This window comes from Zonotrichia albicollis, chromosome 23 (assembly GCF_047830755.1).
Source record: "Zonotrichia albicollis isolate bZonAlb1 chromosome 23, bZonAlb1.hap1, whole genome shotgun sequence".
In the NCBI taxonomy this organism is placed as follows: domain Eukaryota; kingdom Metazoa; phylum Chordata; class Aves; order Passeriformes; family Passerellidae; genus Zonotrichia; species Zonotrichia albicollis.
In genome coordinates this window covers 3,078,225-3,104,234 of record NC_133841.1, presented here as the reverse complement: position 1 = coordinate 3,104,234, position 26,010 = coordinate 3,078,225, and the positions used below count along the sequence as shown (strand labels likewise).

The 26,010-nt window shown below is 54.7% G+C and overlaps 2 protein-coding genes across 2 annotated transcripts in view; both read left to right on the top strand.

Annotated features, from left to right (window-relative positions):
- ZNF385C (zinc finger protein 385C) overlaps positions 1 to 26,010 on the top strand; it is a 70,131-nt gene that overhangs the window by 34,133 nt on the left and 9,988 nt on the right. The window contains 1 exon segment of the mRNA XM_074557366.1: positions 19,966 to 20,108. Coding sequence (XP_074413467.1) covers positions 19,966 to 20,108 — 143 coding nt within the window.
- On the top strand, positions 9,930 to 15,370 carry C23H17orf113 (chromosome 23 C17orf113 homolog). The gene is made up of 3 exons (XM_074557365.1): positions 9,930 to 10,072; positions 11,647 to 12,271; positions 13,200 to 15,370. The coding sequence occupies exons 2-3, from the start codon at positions 11,753 to 11,755 to the stop codon at positions 14,730 to 14,732; spliced, it is 2,052 nt and encodes a 683-aa protein (XP_074413466.1). The 5' UTR covers positions 9,930 to 10,072; positions 11,647 to 11,752; the 3' UTR covers positions 14,733 to 15,370.

Genomic DNA, 26,010 nt, shown 5'->3' with positions numbered 1-26,010 from the left:
CCCCTTCTCCCTGCCCTCCCTCCTTCCCTCGTGCTTTAAGCCACAGGCAGGATTTGAGCAGACCTGCCCAAGCAAGCCCGGCTTAGTGCGTGTTTGGGATTTGCCTCTCCCAGGGTGGGTGTGAGGATGAGCTGCAGGCTGAGGGCTGGGGCCATTTCACAAGAAACCCTCTGGTTCCATCCCCACACTCCTGGGGTGCTCAGCCATCAGTGCCCCACATGTGGACATCGAAAGTGGTGACCACAAGGGGCTGTAGCATCTGACCCTTGGATCTGGGATTTTTTAGGGCCTCCCATGTGATGGTGGAGCTTTTTGACCCCTTCTCAGCCACTCCAGGGTAGATTCTTCACCAGCTTCACCCCACAGAGGAGGTTGTGGGGATCTGCAGCCTCAGGCTTTGCTCCCTGGAATGGGGGATGTGGGTCTGGACCCTGTGGGAGGCTTTGTGCTGCTGCCCTACGCCAGCTCTGAGGTGCGAATATAGCAAGTTATGGACAAATATGGACAAATATAGCAAGTTATGCACCGGACATACCCACAGGGCCGAGCTGGGAAATTCCAGTGATGTGCTGTGCTGGGCTGGGAGGCGTTAATGGCCAGGGCTGTAATCAGCACCTGCAATTAACCCCAGCTCCAGCTGGCCTCAAAGGCTCGGCCACAAAGTGCAGCATCCCACACGCCCTTCCAGCCCTCCGTGTCACTCCAGCTCCGTGGCAATGCTCACCAGGATGGGATAAATGCAGCGTGAAACACATGGGAGAGGATTTATTGAGGGAATTTCTGGGTAGAATGAAGGGGCTGCCCAGGGCAAATGGAGGATGGAGTGGGGGTCAGGGCTGTACATCAATCCAGAGGGGCTGGAGGTCAGGAGATGCCAGACTTGCTCATGGCTTGTGGTTATCCCTGGGAAAGGAGAACAGCATCGTTCTGGGATGGAGGAGCCCCCTGCTCCTCCCAGTCTTTACATTTCCAGCTCCCTGCAGTAACACCAAACCCCTGATGACATTAAACAAATTAATATGGGGTTTAAATAGCCTGCAGGGGGCCGGGCCAGGCGTGCGGGGCCAGCTGTCAATCCCGGATTAGCGAGTGCCCCGGCTAAACTTACTGCTGCTGTTAACGACCCTGACAACAACACCCTGCCTGCCCGGGGCTCTGCCAGGCTGCCCGGTGCCAGCCGAGCCAGGCTGAGGTCTGGCAGAGAGAACCATGGCCCTGCAGCAGCACCCAGAGGGGCCCTGATGGCTTTAGTGCTTCTCAGTGCACCAAAATTCTGTGTTTTACCCCAAAAGTGCCCGGTCTGGCTGTGGCACATGGGCACACCCAGGCATCTAATGGTTTGAAAGGTTCATTTTCATTCTGTATGGCCCAGTGGTTTCTGCCCAACTCCTTGTATTGTTTGACTGGAGAAAAATATTTCATTCCTTCCTTGTTCTTGTCTCCTGTTCAGGGAGGCAGGGGAGGTGATTGTTTCCCCTTTTCTCGAGCAGGTTTTTCATTTCCCTGTTTAAAGGGCAGCAATGTAAGCAAGTCATGAGCCTCACCTCCTGAGAAGGAGCCAAAAATCAGCACAGAGAAGCTGCTGCCATGAGGAGCCACAGTCCTTGCTGAGGAACTGATGGGGAGGGCAGCAGGCAGGAAAATCCCAATCGTGGGGGGCTGAGATGAGCACCTCAATCATAGGGGGCTGAAATGAGCATCTCAATCATGGGGACGCAGCACCTCAGTTGTGGGGGGCTGAGATGAGCACCCCAATTTGGAGAGCTGAGATGAGCACCTCAATCATGAGGGGCTGAGCACCCCAATGATGGAGGGCTGAAATGAGCACCCCAATCTCGGGGGGGCTGAGAGGAGCACCCCAGTCATGGAGGGGTTGAGATGAGCATTCCAATCATGGGGGGCTGAGATGAGCACCCAAATCTTGGGGGGCTGAGCACCTCAATCACAGGGAGCGGAGATGAGCATCTCAATCATGGAGGGGCTGAGATGAGCACCTCAGTCATGGGGGGCTGCAATGAGCACCCCAGTCTTAGAGAGATTGAGATGAGCACTCCAATCATGGGATACTGAGCACCTCAATCATGGGGGGCTGAGATGAGCACCCCACCCGGGCCAGGCTGCCCGTGCCCACCCGTGTCACCCCCTAAGCCGATGACGTGCTTGGGGCAGACCTGTGTGTTCCCAGCACTCAGGGCTGGGGCTGAACGAGCAGGGACCCACGGCAAGGACCCGGTCCCTGCCGCCGGGGGTCGGGGTGGGTGGCTGCCGCTGAGTGTCCCCTCCCAACCCTACAAGGACATTTCCCCCCAAATCAGCCACCTTAGAGAGCTCTGCGAGCGCCCCGGGGGTGGCACTGAGGGTTCCCTCCCCTCGCCCCAAGTTTGGGGGTCCGGGCAGCCCCGGCTCGGGGGCGGCTGTGCGGGGAGGGGGAGCTGCGGTCCCCCCGCCCATTCCCACGCCGATCCCCGGTCGGTTCTCTCCCCCCGCGCCGCTGCGGGGCCGAGGCGGGGCCGGACGCGGGGCGAGGGGCGGCGGGAGCGGGAGCGGGGCTGCGCCCGCCCGGCCCTGCCCGCAGCTCTGCCCGGCGAGCGGAGGCACCAGCAGCGCCCAGGAGACGCAGCCGCATCCAAAATGCTCCTAGGTGGGTGAAACGCAACTTTCCCGCAGCCTCATCTCTCCCTGACGCCCTCCATCTCTCTCCTCTCCATCGCTCCTTCATCCCCCGGTCGCTGCTCGGGGGTGCAGCCGCGGAGCTCGGGGGTCGGTGATTTTGAGGGGATGGGGACCGGGGTCTGGCCTCGCCGCTGTCCCGAGGCTGCTGCTCCCCGGTTTGAGCGCTCCCGTGTTCTGCCGGGCTCCTTCAGCTGGAGGAAAGGGCGCTTTTCGGCGTCCGAGCTGTTTTTCAGGACAGAAAAGCAGCGAATTGGTTTTTATTTTGCTGGTGGCTCTGCGCAGGTTGTGTGTGTGTGTGTGGGTCTCTTCTCCACTTTGCGATTTTGGCCACTAAGTTAACTCTAAACAGTGAAAGATTGAGGTGGGTTTTTTACTGCCGGGTAAAAAACCCGGGAATAAGCGGTACTCAAGGAGTCCGGGCTCAGAGTGAGGGGCTGGGAATGGGCTCGGCGTCAAACTCAACTCCTGATTCACCTGTGGGGTCCCCATCCTGTTCCTAGCACGGCTCGGCACCCCAAATTATCCCCATCAGATTTTCCCATTTCTAAGCAAACGCTGTCGTTCCCATTCCTTATTGCCGTTCTGCCTGAAAACCCCGTTAAGGAGCTGCTCGTGTTATTTGCATCAGCCGAGGCTGTACCCTACACCCACAAAATGGTCCCTCCCCGCCCAGCACACAGGCAGCCTGTTCCCTGGGCTCCCAGCCTGCTAATCCTAATTACTTACGGGCTTCAAGCTGAGTTTGACTCACTGCATCTTATTGATTTTTCCCAGGGCTGCAAAAAGAGGAGGGAAAAGGTTGTGTGCTGACGGGGCTGGATTTTGCCCTTGCTCTTTGTCTGGGTGTCAGCTCCAACTCGCGTTCCTGCTGCACCTGCGACACAGACGTTTGTTGGATGCTTTTTGTGCGATATGAGCCTGGGGGAGAGTGACCAGCAGTGTCCTTGTGAGGGTGGCCAGGGGCAGGTGGAGCTCCGTGGCCAGGCTTGGAGGAGCAGCAGTGAGCAGAATGTGATGCTGTTCTTGGTTCTGTGTGGGTTCAGGGCTGGTAATTTTAGTGGTTTTGTTATTATCAGTGTTAATTCTGCTGGGGAGGGAGAGTGGCCCCTGGCTGCTGGCAGGGATGGGGCTGGCACCTCCCTGTGGGCAGCAGTGCCACTTCTGTGTGTGTGTGTGCTGTGCACATCTGCAGGCTGCTGTGCACTCTCATTCCTCTGATAACATTTCCTTTTGGGTGCCCAAGGGCAACCAAAGCAGGAACATGGATGTTGTTAGCCTGGCACAGCAGTCAGGTGCCCATATTGGGGTGCCAGTCCCCCATGGATCAAGCTGGCCCCAGCTGAGTCCCGTGGATCAATTTAATTTTTCTAATAGTTTGAAACACAATCTTTTCTCTGAAATGTCTTTCCCTGTCTCTCTGGAACGTGTAACACTACTCGGGATATTTATCTGGAGTACTTGTCAGGCAAAGCAGGCTTGAAAGACAAACTAAAGTCCAACCTCAGAGCTTGCTTTTCACTCGGTGGCCTCAGATATGGAGGAAATATTAAATACCCACTAAAGCTTCAGTTTTGAATGGGCTCGCTGATGTTCCCCATGCTGCTCCAGGGGGAGGAATGTGGTGCTTTCATGGTGATTCCAGCCCTCTCAGGACCTCTGGGGGGACAGTGTGGGGAGCCTGGCCCCACTGAGCTGCTGGGTTTGGCTTTGGGGCTCCTTTGGCAGATGGTGCGACCGAGCTTTCCCCGTGCTTGTTTTGGGTGGATTTCCCTGTAAATGCAGCGGTTGTTTTATTACTGGGGCTTGCTCCAAGCAATGTCCTGGGGGACACATCTGTCCTTTGGTTGCAACACTGGGAGGGGGGCACAGGGGGCTCTGACCTCCTCTGACAGCCTCAGCCTCCCCTTCAGAGTATTTTTAGACCAAACTGTCATCTAATCTTGACCTCCAGGATGATGTGGGCTAAAAAATATCACTCTGTCTCCAGCATCAAGCCGAGGATGTAATTCACAAATCTCTTCAGTCCATTTTTAATTATGCCTCACCTTGCTGCAGCAATGAACTGCTAACGAGTGTTTTGGGTAAATGTGAACTTTTTTTTTGAAGTTTCTCAGTGCTGATGCTCCTGGCAGGTGCTGGCGGCACTGAAGCTTTGATGGTTTGTTTCAGCACCCACCTGATGTCCCTGAGCTTGTAATGACTGCAGGGGCTGGGGATTTAGCAGATTGCTTTTTTTTTTTTGTGCCTTTCCTGAGCGGGATGTTGGAAGGAGTGGGCTGGCTGCTCCCACTCTCCTCCTGAGTGATTATATTAGCATGGCCTGGGTAGGAGTGGCGGAAATTACAATGAAATACTAGAGGTGGGAAATAAAAATCTAATTAAAAAATAAGGACAGACGTGTGTCATCTCCCAAACTCTAAGCAGGACCATCCTGGCCATGGGGCAGCTGTGGTTGCAGGGGGTTGTGTGCTTCAGCTGGGGAGCTGTGCTCAGGGAATAATGCTGGGAGTAGAGGGGAGGAGAAGGGCTTTGGTCCTCTTGGGAGGGAAAATATTGAGGTGGATTGAGGTTTGAAAGCCCTTTGGGTGCCCCAGGACTTGCCCTCCTGAAGTCTGAGTTGTGCCCTTGGGGCAATTCCCTTTTTCACCCTACCCAAGCAAAGCTGGGACTGGATGAGGCTCAAGTGGTTTCACTGTTTAGGGGGGTTTGGGGACAGCTGTGGCACTGTCACACGCATTTTGGGTGTCACCACGGTGGTCTGTGTGCTCTTGAGGAGAGCTGTGGCACTGTCACACGCATTTTGGGGGTCACCACGGTGGTCTGTGTGCTCTTGAGGAGAGCTGTGGCACTGTCACACGCATTTTGGGTGTCACCACGGTGGTCTGTGTGCTCTTGGGGACAGCTGTGGCACTGTCACACGCATTTTGGGTGTCACCACAGTGGTCTGTGTGCTCTTGGGGAGAGCTGTGGCACTGTCACACACATTTTGGGTGTCACCACAGTGGTCTGTGTGCTCCTGGGGACAGCTGTGGCACTGTCACACTCATTTTGGGTGTCACCACGGTGGTCTGGGATGGCACTGCTGAGAGGGAACAGCCCAGCAGGGATGGCCACTGGCTCTGCCACTGACCTACCAGATACCCCTGGCAGTGTCACTTGCCCTCTCTGAATCTGGCTGTCTTCTCGTGGGTCTCCTTGGCTCTCTGGGGGCTCAGTGCCAGCCCAGCCCCAGCTGTGTGAGGGAGGCACCTGCCTTCAGGTGCTTCAATAATAGAAATCATTAATTTTCACTGCTAATGGAAGAAACGCTGCACTATGAAAAATGTGCGTTGGCTTGGAGGCAATTCAAAAGGCTGGTGGAGACGGGAGCCCCTAATTTGTTCCAAATTGGTTATTTCACTGGAATGGTGAGAAAGCATCAATCTGAGGAGCTTTTCTCCCTTTTCATTTCTGTCAGCCGTTCCTCAGCTGTAATGAATTGGACTTGGCTGCAATTTTTACAATTTAAACGGTGCCCAGAATAAAGGCTGAACTGATGGGGGGGCTCTGGTGCACTCCTGAGCTCTCCATCTCTCAGGGGACCCAGGGATGGGTGGGCAGTGGAGCCCAGATCAGGTTCAATGTTTGCCACCTCCCTTCTGCTGCCTCCACTCAGGATGAGCCCAAATCCCTCCTGAGCCCCTGTGGCGGAGCTGGTGGGGCCTTGGCTGGTTTGCCATGGCCTGGCAGCACTGCTGGCTGTGACACAGGGGACATTGAGCTGGCTGGGGTCTCTGCTAGGGGAGGCATCCCTAAATGCTGCCTTTTCAGATCATTACCCGGCAAATGGGGAGCATTGGGAATTAAAATCCAAAGGGAGCTGGGCTCAATGTTTGTGGACAAGGGAGGAAAAGATGCTTGATAGAGCAAGACTGAGATCCAGTTTTGCTCCTCAGCAGCTGTTTTTGATACCAGTGCTGTGGGGTGAAGTTCCCTGTAGCTCCTGGGGAGAAAGATGCAGCCAAGCTGCCTCCCAGGGACCAGGTGCATGGACTGGAGGAAGCCCAGGCAGCGAGATCACCCTGTCCCTGCTTCTGCTCCTTGACAAAAGGGCTTTGCCCTTCTCAGCTGCTGCTCAGAGGAGCCTCAGCCTGAGCTGGGGTCGCCGGCGGGGAGAGATGAGCATGTTCGCCCCCCCTCCCCTGCCCAGCTCAGTAATCCTGTTGTGGCCATGTCCAGAGTTTGCAGGAATGTCATCTGAGTTTATTTCAAGGCTTGTTCCCTGCCAGCTGCAGTCACGCAGCTGAAGGTTGTGACAAAGCTGTGCAGGGGAGCGAGGCACGAGGCTGCATCCTGCAAGCTGGCAGTGCCTGTGGGCTGTGTGGGGGCCACCATGTCACCAAACTGGGGGGCTTCTTCTCCAGTAGCACCCCATGGTTCCCTACTTACAGCCCACTGCCCATCCAAACCCCTCCACAAGGATCTGAGTGTGCTGGAGCCAGTCTTTGTGCCCACAGTGGTGCTGGAAGAGAAGGAACACCCCCCCCCCCGAGTACCCTGAGCTGTGCAGGAGAGTTGGGACAAAGCTGGGGTCCCCCCAGTGTGTGTCCCATCCCCTTCTCTGCATGGGAACACCTTCTCCTCCCCACGTCCCTTCCAGTGTCTGCACCTCCTGCAGGCCCTGTCCCTGCCAGATCCGCCCGTCCAGGCACCAGCCCGGGGGCTGCAGGAGTATTTTTAATTTGGCTGAGCTGACACGGTGCCGGGTGCTCTCTCCCACACGAGACAGCGGCTCCTCGCAGCCTCCCCCCTCCAGCACTCGCGGCAGGGACCGAACTGAGCTGTCACCACCTGCGGGTGGGTGCGAGGGATGCAGCTCCCGTGAGTCCTCCCTCCCCTGCATGCTCCCCGTTCATTTTGGGGGCTGGCACGGCTGGGATTTGGGTGCAGAGGGTGAGCAGGGTGCTGGGTCTTTCCTGGTGGAGCAGGGATGGGCTCTTTGGGGTCAGCAGCTCTGGGAACACCAGCACCTCTCCTGCGGGAACAGCGTGCGTCATTTCCCCGAGCCTGACTGGCTTAGAGCAGGGATGGAAACAAAATCTCATAAATATCTTTGGACTCGGGGATTTAAACATTTTTTTGGGGGTTTGGTCTCTTCTGTTCAGTTTCTTATAGATGGAATAAGAAACCCTCAGAGAGCCTGTCCATGGATGTGGGGCTGGAGTGCAGGAAAGGGTGCCTGGAGCATCCCAGTGGGAGCTGCCTGAGGTGTGGGATGCCAGTGGAAACTGGGACTTGGATGGAAACTGTGGCTCATGGCTGCTGCCACCCTCGAGCCGTGGGGATGATGGATGTGCTGGTGCTCTGGGCACCTGCCCACCCAGCTCGGGAAAAACAGCAACAATTGGCTCCAGCCAAGGCTGCTGCTGCTGCTGCTGTGTGCAGTTAAACAGGAGTATCTCCACTCCAGTTCCTTTCGGAAGGACGTCTGACATCCGGCAGCTTTGAGAGGGCAGAGGGTCAGGGACATCCTGCAAATGCTGCCCAAAATTTGTGTTCAGTTGAGGCTTCCAGCAGGAATGGGTTTGCAGGGGAGAAGGAGTCAGTGGTTTGAGCCTTGCCTCTTGCACAGGGCAGGCAGAACAAGGGTGTTCTCCTCTGGTCCCATGGATTTTACTGCAGGGGCTCCGTGGAGGGGTTGGGAAGTGGAGTTGGTTCCAACCATTTCTAATTTGGGGTCGCTGACCTTTGCTGTCCTGCTCTGGGTGCTGGGAATGGGACCAGGCGATGCTGCAGGCTCCTAAAAACTCATTAAAAAGGCTCAATCCTCTTTTCTCGTGGCATTAGCACAAGAACAAATCGGGTGTGTTTTCACCCCAGGAGCCGGCTCTGGTTTCACCACCTCCAGCTCTCATTAACCCTGGGCTGACACTTCGGCAAGAATGTCCCCAAAGCAGGAAGAGCCTCTTGCCCCAGGATATGTTGAGGAGCCTCAAGAGAGGAATTAACCGGGGGCCACCAGACCCCCCTGGTGCAGAGCCAGCTGGAGCCAGGTACAATCAGCTCCTAATCCAGGAAATTCCGGTGGGCCACGTCCCTCCTCATGGCCCAATTCCACACCAAGAGTCTGTGTGGGAGCATCCTTCAGCTCCCAGGCACAGGATATGTGCTGGGAAACCAGGAGTCAGGTTCCCATCAGGGGTCCCAAGAGACACTGGTGCCCCTTGGGATTTCTCAGGAGCTTTGTTTGGGGAAAGCAAATGTGGCACAAAATTCTCTTTCTGGAAGTAGTCAAGGCTCTAAATTTCACCCTTTGTTGCTAAAATAAAGCTTTTGGGATGTAGGGAACCCCTCTGCTCGTTAGAGAGCCCTGGGACAAGGGGCAGTGTTTCAGCCCCAGCCCTGCAGCTATGGACCAGGAGTGCAGCTAAGCAGGAACGCCTTGTGGCATTCCCTAAAGGGCTTGGACTTGAATCCTGCCGAACCTCCGTGTCCACGGCTGGGTGCTGCTCGGCCCACAACTTGCAGAACACCTCCAAACCCCACAAACACCCATCCTGGCTGGCTGCAAACCCTCCTGCAGCTCTCCCTGTGCCCAGCTCTCAGCTGAGAGACCCAGGCTAGGATCCCCCTGATGGGCACCACTCCTTGCACCTGGGGGTAAACGATCCCGGGCAGGTGAGCATGGGGCAGGCACAGGGCACAGCTCCATGGGCTCCCCGTCCCCAGGACCCACTGTCCCCACCACATCCAGTGTCCCCACCGCATCCAGTGTCCCCGTGGCCCGACCACCACATCCAGTGTCCTCACCATGTCCACTGTCCCTGTGGCCCGACCACCACGTCCAGTGTCCCCGTGGCCCAGCCGCCACCTCGTCCGCTGTCCCCATGGCCCAGCCACCACATGCGGTGTCCCCGTGGCTCGGACACCATGTCCAGTGTCCCTGTGGCCCGGCCACCACCACGTCCACTGTCCCCGTGGCCGCTGCAGCCACCACGTCCGCTGTCCCCACCACGTCCGCTGTCCCCGTGTCCCGGCCACGGCCGCGGGGCCTTGCCCATGCCGGTCACCGCTAGTGGCCACTGCCGCCGTGAGCAGCCGGGAGCAGCCGTGAGGCAGACGGTGCTGGCTGCAAGATGGCGGCTCCCGTGCTCCGCTGAGGCGGGCGGCCGCCGCAGGCTTTGTTCCCGCAGCCGCCGCGCTCGGGGCCGCGGGGGCTGCGGGGCCGCCTCACGAACGCCCCGCTGCTTTTTTTTGTTTTATTTTTGGATTTTGCGTTGCTTGGCTGGGTTTGGGTTTTTTCGGTTCGTTGTTTTGTTTTTGTGTGTGTGTTTCTTTTTTTTTTTAATTGTTTTTGCTATTTAAAATCTGGGAAGTTTGCAAGCCCCCCCAGCCCAAAGCTTATGGCAGCTTTTCCATGGTACGTATGGAGGGGCGGGTGAGCGGGGTGGGCACGCAGGGCTGGGCTGGGCGCCGGGGCTGCTCCGCTCACCCTCCCGGGATGATGCTCCGGGGACAAGGCTCAGCTTGTCCTCCCACAACCAAACCCTCATCCTGCCCAAACTTGCAGGCTGCTGGGGGAACCGGAGTGTGCCCCCCATGCCGATCTGCTGCCGAGCCCCCCGGGATGCTCAGTGCTGCTTTCACCCGTGGGCAGCAGCAGCAGCGAGGGGCGCTGGGCTGGTGCCAGAGCTGCGGGAATTGGGTGCTGTGGGAAGAGGTGCCACGGAGCTCTGCTCCATCCCAACCCCCGCCCCGGCCTCCTGCATCCCACACGCTAATTGCTGCTCTTTTTTCTTTTCTTTCCAAGGCAGCGGCTTCTGCTGGAACAAGTGCTGGGGAGGGGGGGGCTGTGGGGATGGCTTGGGAGGGAATGGGGTCAGTGACAGGGAAAGAGCACAGGAATGCTCCCCCTGGGGCCATGCAGGGATGGATGGGGTCGCTGTGGCAGGCTAACTTGCAGGTCACTCCAGGGCCACCTGCCAGCGTTGTGCAGGGCACTGGCTCTGTGGGGATGGCTGTTGTGGTCTTGCTCTAACTCCGGAATTGTGAAGGTTCCTTCTCCCTGCTCCTACAGCAGTGGCTCTAGTTTGGGGGCTAGTTCTTCAGAAAAACCCCAAGTTCCTCATCGGTGGACTGATGGTATTCCCCAGTTTTCTTGCTGCTCAGTGTCCACGTTCTTTCTTTTTCCCTCTGCATTTTGGTTCTCCCCCTTCCCCATGCAGCGCTGGGTTCTTCCGCCTCCTCTCACCAACACCTTTATCAAGGCTCAGACTGGATTTTCAGTCTGGTTCATGGAGAAATATGAGTTCAGACTGAGCGGGCCTGAAGTGCAGGGAGGAGGTCAAGCGAGTGCTTAAACCCTTCAGATCCTGGTTTGGTTACATCTTTAAGTGCTTTGCAGCCTCAAGCTCGGTAGATATTTGTGAGCTTGGCCTGGAGTGGAGTGTGTCACTCGCTGGAAGGGACACTGGGATGCCACTGAGCGTGCAGAGCATGGCTGTGCTGCCACGGGACCTGCCGCAGCTTTGGCAATTCCCTGGAGGAGGGACAAGGCAGGCAGGACTGAGAGCACACGTGTGCACACCAGCACGTGTGTCTGGGCTAGCTCCCAGTCACCCTTGTTCTGCTCCAGGCCCTGGCACTCACTGCCAGCTGCTCCTCTGGGGCTGAACACTCTTTTTTGGGTGTTTCAGCCCTGCTGAGCCTTCCTCACCTTCCCAGTGCCAGCACAGTGGGGAAGGCTGCTCCAAGGGGAAGCCTGTGGGTGTTCCTGTACTGGTGGGACCATTTGTGTGTGTGCCAGTCCCACCAGTGACACTGAGAGCTTCTGCTGGTGCTGATGAGGAGCTTGATGGGATCCCCAGTGTGGTGCTGGGGCTGCTGTCACCGCTGCTGTCACCGTGCCACTGTCGCTTGTGCCACCACAGCCGAGCCCCAGCTGGGGTTTGCAGGGCCCTAATCCCATTTCCCTTGTGTCTCTTTCATCTCCAGTCGGACCAGGAGAGTGGTAATAGACCTTCTTACTAAATTAAATGCGCACACTGCTCCTGGAGGCACGGTGCGCTTCAACCCTAGCTGATTTCCCAGCCACAGCAGCATGGTGCCTCCGGGGAAAAAGCCAGCTGGGGAAACTTCCAATTCCAACAAAAAGTGCAAACGCTATTTTAATGAGCACTGGAAGGAGGAGTTCACCTGGCTGGAGTTTGACTATGAGAGGAAGCTCATGTTTTGCGCGGAGTGCCGGCAGGCCCTGGTGAAGAACAAGCACGGGAAAGCGGAGAACGCTTTCACCGTGGGCACCGACAACTTCCAGCGGCACGCGCTGCTGCGCCACGTCACCTCGGGTGCCCACCGCCAGGCGCTGGCTGTCAACCGCCAGCAGCTGGCCTTCGACACCCCTCGTGCCGGCCACCCCGAGCTGCGCTCGCTCATCAAGGTGGAGGTGAACCCGGCCAAGGTGGCCGTCCTCACCACGGTCTACTGGATGGCCAAGGAGGAGATGCCCGATGAGAAGTGCTCCTCCCTGCTGAGCTTGCAGAAGTTCAACCTGTGCCAGGCGCTGCTGGCGTCGGAGCACAGCGAGTTCTACCACCCTGGCAGCGTCAGGGAGATGCAGGTGTGTAAGGGGGGTTTAGGGGTTGGCAGCTGGGTGGTGGCTGCACTGGCAGGACAGGGACAGTTCCCATCCCCACCGAGCTCCCTGAGCTTTGCAGGATGAATGCTAATTGTCTCAGGAGTTCAATTAGCACAAGAGCACTGTGGGTTTTGCCTTTTTTTGCCCTAAACTGAGTGATCAGGAAGATCAAGTAGCCGGAGAGTTTAAGAGGGATTTCTGAATTTTACCAACGCTTCATGCCTGCTAAAATCAAATTAAATTTTTAGTGACGCTTGGCTGTTTGCCAGGCTTTTCAGCTCTCTGCAGAGCCGTATTTTGCTACTGATAGACTAAACCCACTAATTAGGTTTCCCAGCCTGTGGTGATCCTTGCAGCACTCACACACACAGAGGAAGTTTTCCCTCCAAACTGGGGAGTTTGCCTGAAATGGGGGAAGTGTGAGTAAATGAGTAAAGATGGAAAAAACGTTGCCATTTTGCTGCTGCTCCTGCTGGGCCAGTGAAGTGGAACTGCTGGAGTTGCATGGGGCAGGTGAGTTCCTGGTGTCACTGCCAGCATAGATGTGGGCTTGGGAATGGGATGCTGGGGGTTTGAGGGGTCAGTGATGCTGGTGATGCTGTGTCCTCCTACATCTGTGGGGTTCTGACCCCAAGCTCAGGACAGGAACCCCCAAGCTCTCAGCAGCTTCCCATGGTGCTTGAGCTGCCAAAAGAGGAGCAGGAGGAGAAAGCTTGTTAGGGAAAAAGAAAGTGATTTCCAGCCTCTGTGTGCAAGGGCTTTTCCCTGGCTCGGGGCTCTTGTGCTGCAGGAGCCTGTGGGTGGGAGCCCACCCGCTCACTCTGTGCCAAGTGCTGCTCGTCTCCCACTGCCTCTGAATCTCATTTGTGTTTCTCTCTCCCTCCCTGCACCCCTCCTTCCACTGGCCCAGGCAGCCATTGCCAAAGTCCTCCACAACGAGGACAGGCACAGGATCAAAGCCTCGCCGTTCATTGGGCTGGTGGTGGACGAGACAGTGGACGTCCTGGAGCACCGCAGCCTCGCCGTGTTCACCACCACTGTCTCCCCCTGCAACGGGCAGACCTCCACCACCTTCCTGGGCAGCTTCGAGCTGCCTGCAGGGGAGGCCTCCACGGTGGCAGGCAAGGTGGGCGAGGTGATGCGCTCCTTTGGCATCCCCAGCATGAAGCTCACCTGGCTCAGCGCTGACAGTGCCTCGCTGGTGGCCGAGCGGCTCAGCGGGGTGGGGACGGCGCTGAGCTCGCTCTGCCCGCTCCTCACTGAGGTGCACTGCCTGTCCCACGGCACCTCCCTGCTGCTGGCCGAGAGCATCAGCACCATCGAGTACCTCCAGAAGTATGAGACCACTGTGGATGCTGTGTATAGGCTCTACTCCAGCTTCCAGGGGAAAGGGGAGAGCCTGCAGGAGCTGCGGAGGGTCCTGGACCTTTGTGAGATAGACCTTGGGAGCCCCAAAGCCATCCACTGGACCTCTATCTTCCCAGCTGTAGAAGCCATTGACTCCTCGTGGCCCACGCTGGTGCTGCTGCTGGAGAGCCAGGCAGAGTGCTCACCTGTGGCCCGTGGCCTCTGTGAAGAGCTCAAGAAGTTCCAGTTTGTGGCCTTCACCAAGATCCTCCTGGACGTCCTCCCCATCTTCCAGAAGCTCAGTCGTTTCTTCCAGATCGAGGATTTTGACCTCTCCATCTTGAAGCCCATAGTCTCAGCCACGGCCACCACGCTGCAGGCCCAGCAGAGCACCAGTGGCCAGAACCTCCAGGAGTTCCTCAGAGAGATGAACAAGCACCCACAGGACGGCCGGGAGGGTGAGAGCCGCCTCTACTACAAGGGTGTTGAACTTGCCAACTGCTCCCAGGTGCACTTGAAACACTTTGAGCACCTGAAGGACAGCTACCTGGAGAAGGTACGGGGCAACCTGCTGGACAGGTTCCCCAGCAGCGTCCTGGAGGCCATCAGCTCCTTCTCTGCCATCTTCAACCCCAAGTGCTACCCTCAGTCTCTGGAGGACATTGGCAGCTACGGGGTGAGCGAGCTGAATTTCCTGCTGCGCGTGTACTCGCGGGTGGTGGTGAGCGAGAGGGCTCTGAGCGACTTTCCCCTCTTCAAACGCATCGTCTTCAGCCTCAGCCAGCTCTCCTTCAAGGACCTGTGTGTCAAGCTGGTCTACAGCAGCTCTGAGATGCACGAGCTCTTCCCAGACTTCGCTGTCCTGGCCGCTATAGCCCTGGCCTTGCCGCTGGGCTCGGTGCTGGCCGAGAAGATCCGCCGGGGCCGGGAGCTGCTGCAGCGCGGCCGCTCGTGCCTTGCCAGGGACCAGGGCCTCTCTGACCTCATGAAGATCGCCATCGACGGGCCAGCCATCAGCGAGTTCAACTTTGCCTTGGCCATCGAGTGCTATGAGAGCATGAGGGAGTCTGGGTTCATCGTGGCGCAGGTGAAGTGAGCGGGGCTGGTTTGGAGCCCTTGGGGCAGCCCCCAGGGCCAGCTCAACGCCGCCTTTCCACGTCACTGGGCACTGCTGGGGCTGGGCAGCTGCACTGGATGGTGACCTGCTCTGTGCTGGGAAAACAGGATCCTCATGCCCCAAACCTCTGTTTGAATCACCCAGAATCCTGAGGCCACCCAAGATCCCGAATTGCGACGAGTTTTTTCCAAGGGTTTGTCATCATTTTGTTTTGGGGAGAGGAAGGCAAAGCTCTTGAGCTCAAATGTCACGTTGCCTTTGCACAGAGATACCCGGCAGCTTTTGCTTAATTCTCTGCAAAAATATGGGATTTTTGTTATTCTGGAGCCTGGAGAGTGAATGCAGAAAAGGCAGCACATCCTCCGAGCTCTGCGCCGACCCCAACATGCCTGGCGGTGTCGTGTTGGTGTTCCTTGCACACAGCACAGGGTATTTTTAGCAGTGGCATCAAGTCATGATCATTTCAAGAGCAAGAGATTTAGGGAATGATGTTGTAATGGCTGAGGAAATGTTAACTTTAAATGCATCATTGTGTACATATCTGTATGTGTGTATATATATATAAATATACATATATAAATATCTATATTAAAAAGGTCTACCTTAATTTTCCTAAAGTTTAAAGATATCTAAAAGGACTTTTTTTTTTTTTCAAGGACAGAATAAATTATGAGCAGGGGTCCAAAAACAATCAGTAGCTAATTCTTGTTCTTTCCAACACATCCTCACCTCCCCGAGTTCTCTTTGCACCATGAACTCTTGGCAACCTGCAGTCTGGGAGAAAGTCCTTCAACACCTGCTTTTGGGGCCGGCTGGAGGTGTTCAGCTCATATTTCTGCTCTGAAGTGTTACTGTCTGTCCTGAGGTGAGCAGAGCTGTTGGTGCCTGCAGCAGCCTGGAGCTCAGAGCCCTCTGCCCACAGGGCTGGGGTGCTGCTGGTGTGTTCCAGTGTGACTGGGCTTTGCTGGTTTTCACTTGGAGGGCTGTTTCCTTCACTTCAGACTGGTTCTAATCAGCAATAAACCCAGTGCAGCAGCATGAAGCATCACCTCAGTTGAATCCTGAGTGCCAGGTCCTCTGCTGGGGCTGCCAAAAGCTGGAAATGGGAGGATGTAGCTGATCTGCTGCCCCACAACCCAGGTCTGGCTGCTCTGGAAGTCCAGTGCTGTGCAATCTGTTTGTTGCCAGTCCAGATCCCAGAGGTGCTGAGGCTGCACTGGTGCTGCCATCGTGGTCCAGCGTTGTGACTGGGGGTTGCTGTTCTCTGTCCATCAGCCTTTGCCATTGGGGATCCTCCTGGAAATGTGCTTGGCCAGAGACAAAACCTTTAAAGCCCTGGGTAAGGATTTAGAAGCACCATCAGAATTTGCTGAGAACATTTCCCAAGCAGGAGGGGGCCTCTGTGTGAATGAGCAGCTCCATCTCCATCTGGCCTGGGCAGACTCTGTGCCAGATGCTCGCTGAGGCAGCGGCGTCTGTGGAGATGGGTCCTTGGCAGGCTCCTGTCGATGTGAGAACCTGCAGCCCTGGCCCTGCCACCTTCACAGGCAGCTCTGGGAGCTTCACACAGAGCACAGCAGTTGCTCTGCCTTACAGGGAGCAGGAGAAAAACCTGCTGCAGGTGTGTGTTCAGTGGCTGTGCAGGGTGAAGGGGTGTGGGACAGGCTGGGGAGGACAGCCAAACACAGTTTGGGCTGAAAATTCCTTTAAATTCCAGGGGATCCCTACAAAAGTCACTTGTCTGTGGGACAGGAACTGGGCTGAGCTCCAGGTGGAGAATGTGCAGGGTCCAGTGTCTCTGGCTGAGCTCAGTGGCTGTGCAGGGTGAAGGAGTGTGGGACAGGCTGGAGAGGACAGCCAGACACAGTTTGGGTGAGTTTGGTTAAATGTAGGGCTGAAAATTCATTTACATTCTGAGAGATCCCCACAAAATTCACTTGAACTGGGCTGAGCTCCAGGTGGAGAATGTGCAGGCTCCAGTGTCTCTGGCTGAGCCCAGAGCAGGGGAAACACAGCACCACATCAGGGACATCGTGGCTTTGACACCTCTTGCTCTGGTGGCACCTGTGGACCTGGGTGGGCACAGAAACAACCCCCCAAACTGCAGCAGTGCCCGTGGTAGGAACATGTGGTTCCTGTGCTCCTCTCCTTGCAGCAGCCCCTGGAATGCTCTGTCCCAGGAGGATCTGCAATACCAGAGCATTGGTGGGGAGACAAAGCCAAAGCAGGGGGGAGACATAGCAGGGGCTGTGACAAAAAGCTGAACCACTGGGGGCCTGTTCACCCACCTGCTGCTGCTGTCACCTTGCCTAAGGTCGTGTCATTCTATACAGACCTGGGACCCTGCCACTCTCCCAAAAGCAAATCTCCTTAATTGAGTGTCTAATTAATACCTAAAAATACTGCCCTCAGCTGCTGCTGGAATCTGCCCTGCAGCAAAGGTAAGGCAGGACCCACAATGCCATAGCCCTGTGACCTTGGAAAGGTGCCCCAAGAGCATCCTGCAGGTGCCCCAGAAAAATCCTGCCCATCTGCAGGGTCTCACAGGGGGTTCTGAGCTCTCTCTAACTGCCTGGGTTATCCAGAAATGTGTTTAACCCACAAATTTGAGCTCAGGGATGTGCCAGAGAGGTTGACATATCTTATCAGTACCATTGGTGGGCAGCAGCTGCTGCTGGTGGTGGCCAATCCTGGAGTCTGTGTCCCCTCAGTGCTCATCCTGTGCCTGCCCAGTGCAGGGGCTGCTCCCCAGGGACTGAAACCTTCAGCCCAAGCATTGGCTGAGCTGCAGCATCCCTTCTTGTAGTCACTGATTTTGGGGATAAGGTGGTCACCCACCTCTTGTTCCTCCCAGATATATATGTGTGTGTGTGTGTGTGTATATATATATATATATATATATATATATGTATGTATGTATATTTATTTATATATACATATATTTATATATATATGTGTGTGTATGTATATATATATAAAATATATGTGTATGTATCTCTGTATATTATATATATACATTATATATGTATACTTTTAATATATATTATAGCTATATATATAAATATAAATGTAAAAATGTGTGTATATTTATATTTCTATAATTTATAATAATAATAATTTGAAAAAGAATTATATAAAACTATATAGTTTTTTATATAATATATAATATATAATATATAACATATAACATATTATATGTTATATGTTATATATTATATATTATATATTATATATTATATATTATATATTATATATTATATATTATATATTATAATGCTAATTTTATTTCTTAATATTTATATACATACATAATTTTAATAATTATAATAAAAGTATAGTTATTTATATATTTATATTTACCATTTTTATTATTTTTATTTTTATTTGTGTGTGTGTGTGTGCATATCTATATTTTATGTTTTTAAGGCCAGTGCAAACCACCCTGGCTGTGATGAGTTTCAGCCCTCATGATCCAGCCCCAAATCCCTTTGTTGCTCTCTCATGGGGCCCCGGCTGCGTGTGCTGGGTGGTCCCAGGGCAGCTCCTCTGGCGCCAGCCCATCCATCTCCAATGATTTAATGTAGAAAAACTGCTTCACGCCTCACAAGGTTAATTATGCACCCCTCACCCAGCGCTGCTCGCTGCTGCCGTGCTGTTATTTATTTATTTTGAAGCGGTTTCGCAGATTTCCCTCCTGGGCGACTCTGGAATTAACTCGATCAGTGCACGCCTGATGAAGCAAACCCTGATTCCTGCCCGGAGTCAGGCCTGGCTCGGGGATGGCTCCGGCGCCACGGCAGAGCCTTCGCGTGCGCTCGCCCACAAAGAGGTCGTTGGTGCCCGTGGGGCTGGCGACGAGCCCTGGCTGCTCAAACCCAGGGAACCTCTCGAACTTTGAATTTCTGATGTGGCTCAGATCCTGCACCAGCCGGGATTGGCGTGGGGAGGGTGCGGAGCAGAGTGAGGGGCAGCAGCAGCCTCCTTCTGCATGGCTGGAATTGGGGTGCTGGTGGAGAGTTTCTGCTGTGGGAGTGGGTGCTGGCCAGTCAGCCTCCCGCAAGGATGTTCTCAGGTCAAGGAGGGTGATGGGATGGGGTTGTGCTGTGCCAAGGGATCCATGATGCCTTCGAGGTGGAAAAGAACCCAAATCTCAAAAAAATCCAGAGGAACGAGGAACACTGACCTTGTCCTTGCTGCAGGAAAAGGGATGGGGCTGTGGGTAAGGCAGGACCCACAGCCTTATCCCTGTGTCAACATTATCCCTGTGTCAAGGGAGGACCCACAGCCTTATCCCTGTGTCAACATTATCCCTGTGCCAAGGGATCCATGATGCCTTCGAGGTTGGTAAAGAACCCAAACCTCAAAAAAATCCAAAGGAATGAGGAACATTGACCTTGTCCGTGCTGCAGGAAAAGGGACGGGGCTGTGAGTGGGCTGGAGGGGATGTGAAACCATTTAGGATGTGAATGGGCTCTTCTGGCTCACAGCACTCTGAAACCATTTCTTATTTATTGTGTTTGATTAGTTCATTTATTGTATTTTAGCTTTCCCCCCTCCTTGCTCCCAGAGCTGGGCAGGGAATCCCTCTGGCCGGGATGCTTCCCTTTCCTCATCATCTGTGATGCTGGGATGGGGAGCAGGCTGCGGACAGACCTCTGCCTGGCCTCCCTTCCCTCCTTCCCTCAGTCCCACGGGTGTTTTCTGTTGAAACAGAACATTATTAATAACTCTGGGCTATTTTTAAATCCCACGCTGGAGCGCGTGGTTCGTTTGCGGGGGACGGGGAGCGGCGGCTGTGCCGCAGGACTGGGGGCAGCTCTGCCTCTGCCCTGTGGCTGCTGCTGGCAGCCAAATCCTCACCAGCCGTGGTGAGGAGCCCTGGTTGGTGCTGGTTTCGGGGAGCCCAGGGGAGGAGCTGCTTCCCTGGGGGAGGTTTGGACACTTTCTGAGGCTTTGGACTCCTGCACGTGTTTTTGCTGGCATGCAGAGGTGACAGCATCCAGCTTGGAACTGGGGTGCTGGTTTGGAGCCTGAAAGGTTTGGAAGTTTGGAGCCTAGAAAAAAGAGGTTCCCATGGCCACCCTGGGCTGGGGTCTCTCCTTGGGGGGGTTCTGTGGTCCATGGCAGATGTCCCCATGTCTGGTGTGCTCTGTGCTCCTGTGCCAGCAGGGATCACCGGGGCTAACGCTGCTCTCTCCCTCTGCCTGCCCAGGTCCCTCCGGACACAGCAGCCCCCTCTTAGCATCACTGCCCATCCCTGGCCGGCCTCTCCATCCTCCCTTGGACATCAAGCACTTCCTGACCTTCAGGCTCAACGGGACATCACCGCTCAACCTCTTCCCCAACTTCAACACGGTGAGTCCCCAGCTGTGGTGGTGTTTGCAGGGGTCCCAGGAAGAAATGACAATCTGACTCCATGTTTCAGAAGGCTGATTTATTATTTTATTATATATATATATATATATATATATATATATATATATAATGTTAAAGCTATACTAAAAGAATAAAGGATTTCATCAGAAGGCTATCAAGGAAAGAAGTGGTATGATAACAAAAGCTTGTGACTCTCAGAGTCCAAGACAGCTGGACTGTGATTGGCCATTAATTAGAAACAACTACATGAGACCAATCACAGATGCACCTGTTGCATTCCACAGCAGCAGATAACCAATGTTTACATTTTGTTCCTGAGGCTTCTCAGCTTCTCAGGAGGAAAAATCCTAAGGAAAGGATTTTTCATAAAATGTGTCTGTGACACCCAGGGAGGATGGGCATTGGCTGCTGGATCTCTCCTCCCCTAGAGCAGTCCCTTTTCTGCATGGCACCACTCCTTGAACCCTACCAGGCAGTTTCTGGTTTAATTCCTGGGCCCTTTGGCTGCTGGACACCAGTTCAACATGCCCACTTTGCCCTTAGCTCAGAGAGATTCCTGCCCAGCCAGAGTCTGTCAGTACCAGAATTAAAAACATGGTTCATTTTAACCAAGATCAATTGGATTTTGCCCCTGGAATCAATAGTAATAAAGTAGCTCTGGAGAGCAGTTCATTAGTTGAAAATTAAATAAGGAAAAGAAAAGAAAGAGAATGTACTACAGAGATGAGGAATGTGGCTGGTGCTGTGGATATTGAGGCAGTCAGAGTGCTAGGGGCTGCTCCCACCCCCCAGTTGGGCTCCAAATCCTGACCTTGGACCACCAACCCAGGATTCTGGGGTGGGCAATGACACACATCTTTAGACATGTTCCATTAGAGACCTAAAGTGCCATGGATGTGAAAAAAGATACATCAGCATTGTCAGGTGGGAAGTGGTTTTCTCCCCATGCTGCACCAATCCCCCAGGCTGGTCCCAGCCCCGTGGGGGTCTCTGTCACCCCTGGGTGCTGCCAGAATTGTTGTGGAGCAGCTTCTGCTCTGGGTAAGGCAGAACTCAGGGGATGCTCCCCATCTCTGCCCCAGAGGCACTGCATGCTGGTGTTGGGGAAGATGAAACAGGAAAGCCTTATAAATATGATTGTCTGGTAAAAGATTTTGAGCATATGGAAACTATAAGCGAGATTGAAATGAAAGCAAGCTTTGGGATATGAACACCTGGAAAACAATGGTGTGGCCTGCTGAAGGTGAAACAACACCCTCTGCTTGCAGACAGGCCCAAGGGTCAGAGCAGACCCTACTGGCTTGGCAGAAGGGACCCAAAAAGGAGTTTTTAGGGTTTAAAATGTAACACAGGATGGTAATGTGATGATTCTTATAGGCTGTATGTAAATGCTATAGGATTTGTATCTTGTACTAGATTGGTTAGTGAGAATTAAAATATTCAACACAGAAGATTTATTGTATTGGAACGGGAACCTCGCTCTGTTATGCTTTTGCTCTCTCACCCTCTCATTCTCTCTCCCCCTCTCTTCTCTCAGCCTGCTCTGAGCTGTGGCTGGCAGCTCCCAGCAGGGCCCTTTGCAATAAACCCCAAATTCCACACCCTGGCTGCAGAGATTTCTCCTCTCCATCCATCCCCACCATCCTAGCCCCCTGCACTCCTACATGCTGGTGTTTTGGGGTTCAGTCAGTGCCCATTGTTTTCTCTCCTGAGCCTGGAAATGGGATTTTTCTGAGCGCCCTCCCTTCTCACTGGCCTGTTGTGAGTGGCTTTGAGCTTAAATGTGCTCAGAAGGTGCAAATTACCACCGAGATCCTCCAAGACAGTCCAGAAATCAGGCACAGGATTCCTGTTGCTGTTGAATGGATTCAGGCTCTGAGTCCTTTAAGCTCTTTTGAAGCCCCAGCCCAGCCTCTCCCTGGACTAATGAGCTGGAACACGGGACAGGAGGGGTTTTGATGCCATTATAGCTCCTGCTTTCTGTCTGGGCTCTTTTTTTAGTCTCCGGAGTCAGGAGTGAACTTGACCCAACGCCTGCTGTCCTCCCCTCTTGGCTCCCACCTGCCGCTGCCTCACCCACGGCTGTTGCCTTAAAAAAATCTCTAATTTGGAAAATGAATCTGGAACCTGCTGATGGCTGCTGTGCTCCGTGTGGATGGGGCACACACTGACAGAGATGCCAGGGAAGGCTGTCCCAGTCGTGTGGGGACCTGGAGCCACTCTGAGCTCAGAGCTGAGCCCGGTGTGTGCTGCTGGCTGATGGTCCAGGGCAGGAGCTGCCCTTTGGGGGTGTCTGTGCTGGAGATGGGGCCAAAGGAGGCTGGGAGAGATGCAGGGTGTGCCAGCCTGGTGGCTCTGAGGAGCCAAGCAGAGCTTTCATCCCTCAGGATGTGGGGCTGGAGCATCCCTGCAGGCTGAGCTGCTCTGAGGAGCCAGAGGAGAGGCTCCATCCCTCAGGATGTGGGGCTAGAACATCCCTGCAGCCTGAGCCAGGCTCTGGAGGAACCAGAGCAGAGCTTCCATCCCTCAGGATGTGGGGCTAGAGCATCCCTGCAGCCTGAGCTGCTCTCCAAGCTCTGGAGGAGCCAGAGCAGAGCTTCCATCCCTCAGGGTGAAGGGCTGGAGCATCCCTACAGCCTGAGCTGCTCTGGAGGAGCCAGAGGAGAGGCTCCATCCCTCAGGATGTGGGGCAGGAGCATCCCTGCAGCCTGAGCTGCTCTGGAGGAGCTGCAGCAGAGCTTCCATCCCTCAGAATATGGGACTGGGGCATCCCTGCCGCCTGAGCTGCTCTGAGGAGCCAGAGCAGAGCTTCCATGCCTCAGAATATGGGATTGGAGCATCCCTGCATCCTGAGCTGCTCTGGAGGAGCTGCAGCAGCGCTTCCATCCCTCAGGATGAGGGGTTAGAACATCCCTGTGTCCCGAGCCAGGCTGGTCAGGCTCCACTTGAGGGGACAGGGATGAAGGAGCAGTCAGGGTCTGCCCTTTGCTGAGGTTGCTGCCACATTGCAGCAGGATCTGGGGGTTCTGTTTTCGTGCCCTGCATGGCTGGAGGTGCAGTGAGGGCTCAGAGATGCCCTGCAGAGCAGGAGCTGTTTGCCCTGCCCAGCAGAACCCTCCCAGCAGGTCACAGGGCTCCCATGAACTCAGCAGATGTTTTACTCCAGAGCCAACAAAACCCTTCCAGGCTGCCTCCTGTCACTTAGAGCAACAACCAGGGGTGAAAAAAAACCCTCTCAGCATTTTCCTTGCTCCTTCCCTCAGCTCGGGATGCTGCAAATCCACAGGACCCAGCAGCGCCTGGTCAAACTCAGTCAGCAGACAGGATCTGAGGGGATGCTGCATCCCTGTGAATTCCTGCCCTGACCTCAGTGGCCACAGCACAGAGGTGGCTATTTATATCAGCAGGAACATCCAGGGATAAATAAAGTAATGTGAGTCAATGGGAACTGAGTATAAAGCTGAGATCTTTATTCCCCAAGACTGCTGTGCCCAAAGCCACCTCTGCTGCTGGCTCCATTCCTTTGGGAACTGCCAGGAAGAGCCTCAATCCCTGGCTGCAGGCACTGGTAGGTGCCCCCCACAGAAGCTGGGGGGGCTTTTGCATGTCTGGGAGAGCTGTGGCAGGGAGGGACAGAGGGGTGTTTGTGTTTGGTTTTGGGGAGAAGCACGAGAGTGTGCTTGGTGTGGGCTGGGACTGGGCTGGGCTTCTGGCAAAGCCCCTGGGCCCATGAGTGCTCCCATGGGCAGCTTGAGACAGTGCTTGTGTTCACTTTGGGACAGCAGGAGCAGAAATGAGTGTGCTGGCCAGCCCAGCCCCTGGTGTGTGAGTCTGTGCCTGTTGCAGGTGCTCTGGTGGACACAGCTCCTTGCTGTGCCACGGGGTGGACTTGGCACAAGCACAAGAAAGATCCAGGTTGGTGCCACCACCCTGGCATAACTCCAGGAGGATGAGGAGTCCCTGTGCTGGGACCTGTTCAGCACCACCACCACGTGTAGTTGAGGCTCAAATGCCTCTTCATTTATATGCCAGAAAAGTGAGTAAAATCTCATGGCAAACAGGCACTTCATTAATCACCTGCTCTTACCATTCTGCTCACTCCTGGAAGGGAATTTGGGGTCTTGGATGAGGAGGATGAGGAGATCCTGTGCTGGGGCTGTTCAGATGCGGCTCAGATGGGTCCCAATGGCTTCACTGGTTTGGGATGAGACCAAGACAGTTCCTGGCCTCATTTGTGTCCTTGTGCCAGCATCTCCCTTTCCTCTGCATCCTCCCGTGATCCCCTCCCTGCTCAGGGTGTGGATGAGCCCATGGGAGCTGCCAGGGCTTGGTGGGTACAACCAGCTGGAACTGATGGGAAGGTTGGAGCCATTTTTATTTTTTGAGTGGAAAAATGGGTGTTTCTCTGGAAAACAAGTCCAGGCCCAGCATCCCAGCAGCATGGGGGTGCTGCCAGCAGCACATTGCAATGTTTGCTGTCAGGCGTGGAGCAGCATCTTGGCCATCTGCAGCTTCCCCCAGGTCTCTGCTGAACCCCAAATGCCTCTTCATTTATATGCCAGAAAAGTGAGTAAAATCTCATAGCAAACAGGCACTTCATTAATCACCTGCTTTTACCATTCTGCTCACTCCTGGAAAGGAATTTGGGGTCTTGATAATGGTGCTGTTGTCCAGGCATGTGCCTCGAAGACTGATGCACCTGTCTGGGCAGTGAAATAGCTTTGCAGAGAAATATGATCACTGAAAACCCCTGGCTCTCCTGACAGCAGGGCTCAGATAAGATAATCTCCCTGTGCCACAGGCTAGGGAACAATACTTGCATTATAGATTGGAGCCACGCTCAGACAAAGAGCTTATTCTTATGTTTTCTTCCTTAATAAATGCATTTTGTTAAAAACAATTATGGCTTTTGGAAGCAGTTTGGTGCTTGGGCTGTGGAATGAGGCCGAGCCCTGGGGTGAGACAGACGGGCTGGGGGCTGGCACTGGCCACAGGCTTGGCCCCACCACAGCCCTGGGCAGGCTGGAGGACAGACAGACTCCTGGCAGGACACTGAGGGGCTCTGTGTGTGCCCAGCCTGGTGACTGAGTTGTCATTGCTGGGTTTGAGAGGGTGGAAAGCACATCTGGGCAGCAGTGGGGCAGCCCAGAGGGGCTTCTGTGGGCTCTGTTTCTATCTTGGGTGTCCCTCCTGTATCTTGAGTGTCTCTCCTGTATCTTGGATGTCCCTCCTGTATCTTGGGTGTCCCTCCTGCCCTGGCACCCCTGTGGGCTCTCAGTGCCCTGTGGGCTGGCACACATGGCCCTGCTTGTGCCTTTGGCACTGCATGGGGACATCCCAACTCTCTGGTGAGGAGCACATGGAGAATGAATGGGCAGATGTTTGTTTTGGCCACCTCTGTCCCTTGTTTTGGTGGTTTCTGCTCCTGTTGGGGTCAACGGGAGCCAGTGAGGTTAAAACAGAAACTGGTAATTTGTTTGTGTGTTCTGTTCCAAATCATCTGTGGCACAAATGTCTGGGTGAGGGGAGAGGGGACTTGGGCACACACTGGTACAGATGGGGTCTCATCCCTTCTGCCAGACCCTAGACAACATTCAGACCTGGTGGATTTGATGGATCCAGGCCTGGTGGCTTTCATGGATCCAGGCCTGGTGGCTTTCATGGATCCAGGCCTGGTGGATTTGATGGATCCACGCATGGTGGATTTGATGGATCCAGGCATGGTGGATTTGATGGATTCAGGCCTGGTGAATTTGTTGGATCCAGGCCTGGTGGATTCGATGGATCCAGGCCTGGTGGATTTGTTGGATCCAGGCCTGGTGGATTTGATGGATCCAGGCCTGGTGGATTTGATGGATTCGGGCCTGGTTTGAGCAGGACA